Genomic DNA, 8,065 nt, shown 5'->3' with positions numbered 1-8,065 from the left:
ACGGCAGTAATAGTAGTAGTAGTAGTAGTAGTAGTAGTAGTAGTAGTAGTAGTATTTAGTGTGAAAGCGAGTGAAAGAAAAGGAAATTTGTGAGAAAGTGTGAAAAGAGAGAGAGAGAGAGAGAGAGAGAGAGAGAGAGAGAGAGAGAGAGAGAGAGAGAGAGAGAGAGAGAGAGAGAGAGAGAGAGAGAGAGAGAGAGGTGTAACATATTGAGAAAGTGAAAAAAAAAAATGTTTGGGAATGTGACGCTAAACAAACAAACAAACAAACAAACATCAGGAAATATTTGGACATGAAAAAAATCACGTTTAGTTTATTTTTATTTCTTTTTCTTTTAAGGTATTCTCTCTCTCTCTCTCTCTCTCTCTCTCTCTCTCTCTCTCTCTCTCTCTCTCTCTCTCTCTCTCTCTCTCTCTCTCTCTCTCTCTTGACAAAAAAACACCATGAAAACAAACATTTATTAACCAAACACACACAAACACACACATAAACACCAGAAACCCACCTACACTCCCGACACACACACACACACACAAAAACACACACAAACACACACACAAACACCCAGACACACTCAGAAGTCAACCAAAACACACACTTACTTAAACACACTAAAAAAAAAACAGACACACACTCAAATGCACTAAAAAAAAAACACACAAAAAAAAAACAAAAAAAAACACTAGAAAACCAATATTTTTCACTTACTAAACTAGAAAACACACACACACAAACACACAAACACACACACACACACACACACACACACACACACACACACACACACACACACACACACCCGGCCTCCCTGCGCGACTGGGATTCCTGTAAGTTCCCAGAAAGAGAACATTGTGAATCATTGTAAATAAAGGAGAAGTTCCAGTTTTTTTTTTTGAAGTTTCCCCCACAAAAAACACACTCACACACTTTCCTTCCCTCCCTTAGCGGCTCTGGGGTTCTTGTAAGCTCCCAGGAAGAGAATATTGTGAGTCAGGTTGTCATAAATTAAGAACAAGAAGGGATGGTTGCACTCAAAAATGGTGGGACTGACTGGACGTGCGATTCTCCAACTTATAAGGGCTGTCGCTGCTGCTGCCTCCGTGCCCTCCTCACTCACCTCCACCAATGCACGGTGCACGCTTCCGCCCACGCTTAGCTAGGGAGAGAGAGAGGGTGGTTAAGTTAGGTTAGGTTAGGGTTGGGTTGGGTTGGGTTAGGTTAGGTTAGGTTATGTTAGGTTAGGTTGGGTTGGGTTGGGTTGGGTTAGGTTGGGTTGGGTTGGGTTGGGTTGGGTTAGGTTAGGTTAGGTTGGGTTGGGTTAGGTTAGGTTGAGTTAGGTTAGGTTAGGTTGGGTTAGGTTAGGTTAGGTTAGGTTAGGTTGAGTTAGGTTAGGTTGGGTTGGGTTGGGTTGGGTTGGGTTGGGTTGGGTTAGGTTAGGTTAGGTTAGGTTGAGTTAGGTTAGGTTAGGTTAGGTTGGGTTGGGTTAGGTTAGGTTGAGTTAGGTTAGGTTAGGTTAGGTTAGGTTAGGTTGGGCTGGGTTAGATAAAGTTGCATCAAGTTAGGTTTGGTAAAGTTAGGTTAGGTTAGGTTATGTTAGGTTAGGTTGGGTTAGGTTAGGTTGGGTTGGGTTGGGTTGGGTTGGGTTAGGTTAGGTTAGGTTAGGTTATGTTAGGTTAGGTTGGGTTAGGTTAGGATAGGTTGGGTTGGGTTAGGTTAGGTTAGGTTGAGTTAGGTTAGGTTGGGCTGGGTTAAAGTTGCATCGAGTTAGGTTTGGTAAAGTCAGGTTAAGGCTTATGTTAGATTAAGATAAATTTGGGTTAGGTTAGGTTAGGTAAAGTCAGGTTAGGTCTGGTCAGATTACGTTAAAGATAAATTTTGGTTAGGTTAAGTTAGTTTAGGTTACGTTAGGTTAGGTTAGGTTAAGTTAGGTTAGGTTAGGTTAGGTTAGGTTAAGTTAAGTTAGGTTAGGTTAGGTTAGGTTAGGTTAAGATGGGTTTTTGTTTGTTTATGATGGGGACAAGTTAGGCCAGGCTGGTTAAGGACGCATTTAAGGTGCTAATAATGTGGTAAGACAGCAACCCACACTTAGACAGTAAAGTTGCATTAGCCTCAGGTCTGGCAATGTTTACAAGCAAATGGTGTTGAGTTAGTTCCTCATTGCAGTTGTTAGAATAAGAGTGAACAGGCGGTGGTGTGTTGGCTGTTTGTGATGAGTGTGGCTGTAGACGCTGTGTTGAAATGATGGTGTTGCTGTGGCTGAGGTGGTGATGGTGCTGGTGTGCTGTGTTAGACAAGAATGCGACTAGAAATTAAAGTTTTGAGTGATATGATTGACAACACCTGTGGAAAATGTGCGAAATTGTGTGAAAAAAGTGGGAAGAGTGTGTGACGAAAGTGTAAAGTTGAGTGAGAATGGTTGAAAACATCTGAAACTGTGAGAAACTGAAGAAAATGCGAAAAAATTATGAAAATGAGAGAAAATGTAAAATGAAAACAAAATTGAGTGAAAATGTAAAAAAAAAAATCTGAAATTACATGCAAAAAAATTATAAAAAAAAAATCTATTGAAGAACCATGAAAAGATCAATAAATAAATAAAAAAAGATGAAAAAAAGAGATAGAATTTTGCAGTTTCCAGCCACTACAATGATTCCAGTTGATTTTGCTGTCAGAAAACACATCCCTTACAATGTTTAGTGACTGAGAAAACATGTCCCAAATACCAATGAAATTAAAGATTATGTAAGAATTAGTATCAGAAGCGTAATAGCCCAAAAGCCGCGGGAAATAGCCCAAATGACACAAAATAGCCCAAATGCCGCGGGAAATAGCCCAAACTCAATTTTTACCCATAATTCCCCTGGGTTTTGTTTTTTCGTGTTTTTTTTTTTATCTGAATCACGTTTTTTTAGTAATGATTGCGAAATGAGGTCGGTGTTGTTAGGTTAAGTTAGTAGTAATAGTAATAGTAGTAGTTGTTGTGGTTGCTGTTGTTGTTGTTGTTGTTGTTGTTCTACACCAATCCAATCCACCCAGCCTTAGGTTTTGGGGTGTTGTGGTGGTAGTAGTAGTTATAGTAGTAGTAGTAGTAGTAGTAGTAATGGTGGAAGTAGTAGTAGTTATAGTAGTAGTAGTAGTAGTAGTAGTAGTAGTAGTAGGGTGTGTATATATATTTACATCTATTACATTCTCTCTCTCTCTCTCTCTCTCTCTCTCTCTCTCTCTCTCTCTCTCTCTCTCTCACACTTACCATCTCGGTGTCACTGAACGTGGTCATGTTGGCGCGGCTTGAGTCAAACAGGTCAGTCACTCCCATCCTGGACAGAGCCTGCAAAAAAAAGGTTAGGTCAGGTTAGGTCAGGTCAGGTCAGGCTTCTTCTTCTTCTTCTTCTTCTTCTTCTTCTTATTATTATTTTATTATTATTATTATTATTATTATTATTACTACTACTACTACTACTACTACTACTACTACTACTACTACTACTTCCTCCTATTTCCACCACCACCATCACCACCTCTCTCTTTCCTATTCCTCCTCCTCCTCCTCCTCCTCCTCCTCCTCCTATTTTACAAAGACCCCTTCTTCCTTCTCTCTTTTCCATTCTTCCTCTTCCTCCTCCTCTTGTTTTATCTTTTTTCTATGTTCTCCTCCTCATATTCCTCCTTTTTTTTATTCCCATTTCTCCTTCTCCTCCTCTTCTTTTTTCACATTCATTTTCCTCCTCCTCGTTTATCATCTCTTGTCTACGCTCTTCTATCCTCCTCCTCCTCGTCCTCCTCCCAGCATTCAAACACCTCTTCTTCCTTCTCTCTCTCTCCTCCTCCTCCTCCTCCTCCTCCTCCTCCTCCTCCTCCTCCTCCTCCTCCTCCTCCTCCTCCTTACCCCCATCAGCTCATCTCCAATTGACTCCTCCAGCTTAAACTTGGGAATCTTGACTTCCAGCTGCGTCCGCCAGGTGCTGTCAATGGCGCGGTGCAGGGCGGCCCCAGTCAGGCGCCCCACCATGGCGGAGAAGCCCCCCTCGCCTGCCAGGAAGGGCGGCAGCAGGATGTACATGGACACGGCCTCCCCAGTGTACGGCAGCTCCAGGATGCTTGCCCCTAGCTCCTCAGACACGCCTGTGGGGGATGCCAAGATTAGGATCAAGATTGCAGTGAGAAAACTAAGATCAAGATTAAGATTGCATTGACCACGATCAAGATTAGGATCAAGATTGTAATGAGAAGACCAAGATCAAGATGAAGATGGCATTGACCACGATCAAGATTAGGATCAAGATTGTAATGAGAAGACCAAGATCAAGATGAAGATGGCATTGACCACGATCAAGATTAGGGTCAAATTTGGAATGAGACCAAGATCAAGATTGCATTGACCACGATCAAGATTAGGATCAAGATTGCAGTGAGAAGACCAAGATCAAGATTAAGATTGCATTGACCACGATCAAGATTAGGATCAAGATTGCAGTGAGAAGACCAAGATCAAGATTAAGATTGCATTGACCACGATCAAGATTAGGATCAAGATTGCAATGAGACCAAGATCAAGATTAAGATTGTAGTGACCTCGATCAAGATTAGGATCAAGATTGCAGTGAGAAGACCAAGATCAAGATTAAGATTGCATTGACCACGATCAAGATTAGGATCAAGATTGCAGTGAGAAGACCAAGATCAAGATTAAGATTGCATTGACCACGATCAAGATTAGGATCAAGATTGCAGTGAGAAGACCAAGATCAAGATTAAGATTGCATTGACCACGATCAAGATTAGGGTCAAATTTGGAATGAGACCAAGATCAAGATTAAAATTGTAGTGACCTCGATCAAGATTAGGATCAAGATTGCAGTGAGAAGCCCAATATTAAGATTGCATTGAAGACCACGATCAAGATTAGGATCGATGATTGCATGAAGACTATGATCAAGATTAGGATCAAGATTGCATGAAGGCTAAGATCAGGATTAAGATGACTGCACAGGGAAGATCAAGTTTAAGATTACGGTTTGGGTAAGTTTTAAGTTTCTAACCTAACCTAACTTTATGTAACCTAGCTGAACTAACCTAATGTAACCTAACTAAAATTTAACTTAACCTAACGTAACCTAACCTAACCTAACCTATCCTAACCTAACTTCACTTAATGTAACTCAACTAAATCTAACTTAACCACTTTTTTTTTTTTTTTTTTTTTCTGGATAGGAGTGACACTGGCCAAGGGCAACAAAAATCCAATAAAAAAAATATCCACTGAAATGTCAGTCCCATAAAAGGGTCAAAGCAGTGGTCAAAAATTGATGAATAAGTGTCTTGAAACCTCCCTCTTGAAGGAATTCAAGTCATAGGAAGGTGGAAAGACAGAAGCAGGCAGGGAGTTCCAGAGTTTACCAGAGAAAGGGATGAATGATTGAGAATACTGGTTAACTCTTGCGTTAGAGAGGTGGACAGAATAGGGGTGAGAGAAAGAAGACAGTCTCGTGCAGCGAGGCCGCGGGAGGAGGGGAGACATGCAGTTAGCAAGATCAGAAGAGCAGTTAGCATGAACATAGAGGTAGAAGACAGCTAGATATGCAACATTGCAGCGGTGAGAGAGAGGCTGAAGACAGTCAGTTAGAGGAGAGGAGTTGATTCCACCCTGTCTAGAAGAGCAGTACGAGTGGAACCCCCCCAAAAGACTTGTGAAGCATACTCCATACATGGAGTACACGTATGGAGTACAGGGTTAGCAGCTGGGGGGATGAGAAAAACTGGCAGAGACATCTCAGAACCCCTAACTTCATAGAAGATGTTTTAGCTAGAGATGAGATGTGAAGTTTCCAGTTCAGATTATAAGTAAAGGACAGACCGAGGATGTTCAGTGTAGAAGAGGGGGACAGTTGAGTGTCACTGAAGAAGAGGGGATAGTTGTCTGGAAGGTTGTGTCGAGTTGATAGATGGAGGAATTGAGTTTTTGAGGCATTGAACAATACCAAGTTTGCTCTGCCCCAATCAGAAATTTTAGAAAGATCAGAAGTCAAGCATTCTGTGGCTTCCCTGCGTGAACTGTTTACCTCCTGAAGGGTTAGACGTCTATGAAAAGACATGGAAAAGTGCAGTGTGGTATCATCAGCGTAGGAGTGGATAGGACAACAAGTTTGGTTTGGAAGGTCATTGTTGAATAATAAGAAAAGAGTGGGTGACAGGACAGAACCCTGAGGAACACCACTGTTAATAGATTTAGGAGAACAGTGACCGTCTACCACAGCAGCAATAGAACGGTCAGAAAGGAAACTTGAGATGAAGTTACAGAGAGAAGGATAGAAGCCGTAGGAGGGTAGTTTGGAAATGAAAGCTTTGTGCCAGACTCTATCAAAAGCTTTTGATATGTCCAAGGCAACAGCAAAAGTTTCACCAAAATCTCTAAAAGAGGATGACCAAGACTCAGTAAGGAAAGCCAGAAGATCACCAGTAGAGCGGCCTTGACGGAACCCATACTGGCGATCAGATAGAAGGTTGTGAAGTGATAGATGTTTAAGAATCTTCCTGTTGAGGATAGATTCAAAAACTTTAGATAAGCAGGAAATTAAAGCAATAGGACGGTAGTTTGAGGGATTAGAACGGTCACCCTTTTTAGGAACAGGTTGAATGTAGGCAAACTTCCAGCAAGAAGGAAAGGTAGATGTTGACAGACAGAGCTGAAAGAGTTTGACTAGGCAAGGTGCAAGCACGGAGGCACAGTTTCAGAGAACAATAGGAGGGACCCCATCAGGTCCATAAGCCTTCCGAGGGTTTAGGCCAGCAAGGGCATGGAAAACATCATTGCGAAGAATTTTAATAGGTGGCATGAAGTAGTCAGAGGGCGGAGGAGAGGGAGGAACAAGCCCAGAATCGTCCAAGGTAGAGTTTTTAGCAAAGGTTTGAGCGAAGAGTTCAGCTTTAGAAATAGATGTGATAGCAGTGGTGCCATTTGGTTGAAATAGAGGAGGGAAAGAAGAAGAAGCAAAGTTATTGGAGATATTTTTGGCTAGATGCCAGAAGTCACGAGGGGAGTTAGATCTTGAAAGGTTTTGACACTTTCTGTTAATGAAGGAGTTTTTGGCTAGTTGGAGAACAGACTTGGCATGGTTCCGGGCAGAAATATAAAGTGCATGAGATTCTGGTGATGGAAGGCTTAAGTACCTTTTGTGGGCCACCTCTCTATCATGTATAGCACGAGAACAAGCTGTGTTAAACCAAGGTTTGGAAGGTTTAGGTCGAGAAAAAGAGTGAGGAATGTACGCCTCCATGCCAGACACTATCACCTCTGTTATGCGCTCAGCACACAAAGACGGGTCTCTGACACGGAAGCAGTAGTCATTCCAAGGAAAATCAGCAAAATACCTCCTCAGGTCCCCCCAACTAGCAGAGGCAAAGGTCCAGAGGCACCTCCGCTTAGGGGGATCCTGAGGAGGGACTGGGGCGATAGGACAAGATAAAGATATGAGATTGTGATCGGAGGAGCCCAACGGAGAAGAAAGGATGACAGCATAAGCAGAAGGATTAGAGGTCAGGAAAAGGTCAAGAATGTTGGGCGTATCTCCAAGACGGTCAGGAATACGAGTAGGGTGTTGCACCAGTTGCTCTAGGTCATGGAGGATAGCAAAGTTGTAGGCTAGTTCACCAGGATGGTCAGTGAAGGGAGAGGAAAGCCAAAGCTGGTGGTGAACATTGAAGTCTCCAAGAATGGAGATCTCTGCAAAAGGGAAGAGGGTCAGAATGTGCTCCACTTTGGAAGTTAAGTAGTCAAAGAATTTCTTATAGTCAGAGGAGTTAGGTGAGAGGTATACAGCACAGATAAATGTAGTTTGAGAGTGACCCTGCAGTCGTAGCCAGATGGTGGAAAACTCTGAAGACTGAAGAGCGTGGGCACGAGAGCAGGTTAAGTCATTGCGCACATAAACGCAGCATCCAGCTTTGTATTGAAAATGAGGATAGAGAAAGTAGGAGGGAACAGAAAAGGGGCTACTGTCAGTTGCCTCAGACACCTGAGTTTCGGTGAGGAAAAGAAGATGAGGTTTAGAAGAGGAGAGGTGGTGTT

General features: G+C 42.4%; 1 protein-coding gene across 2 annotated transcripts in view; it reads right to left on the bottom strand.

Moving 5' to 3' along the window:
- Positions 1 to 363: 363 nt before the first annotated feature.
- The window catches only part of LOC135096310 (serine protease inhibitor 88Ea-like), a 12,776-nt gene continuing 5,074 nt past the window's right edge, over positions 364 to 8,065 (bottom strand). For both annotated transcript variants that reach the window (XM_063997721.1, XM_063997722.1), the window contains exons 5-7: positions 3,887 to 4,122; positions 3,251 to 3,328; positions 364 to 1,156 (exon numbers count right to left, since the gene is read on the bottom strand). In XM_063997721.1, the coding sequence (XP_063853791.1) occupies positions 920 to 1,156; positions 3,251 to 3,328; positions 3,887 to 4,122 (551 nt within the window). In that variant the 3' untranslated portion in view covers positions 364 to 919. The remainder of the gene's footprint in view (positions 1,157 to 3,250; positions 3,329 to 3,886; positions 4,123 to 8,065) is intronic.

This window comes from Scylla paramamosain, unplaced genomic scaffold, assembly GCF_035594125.1.
Source record: "Scylla paramamosain isolate STU-SP2022 unplaced genomic scaffold, ASM3559412v1 Contig3, whole genome shotgun sequence".
Lineage (NCBI taxonomy): Eukaryota > Metazoa > Arthropoda > Malacostraca > Decapoda > Portunidae > Scylla > Scylla paramamosain.
The sequence above is the reverse complement of the archived record's forward strand: the minus strand, read 5'-3'. Positions and strand labels throughout refer to the sequence as shown.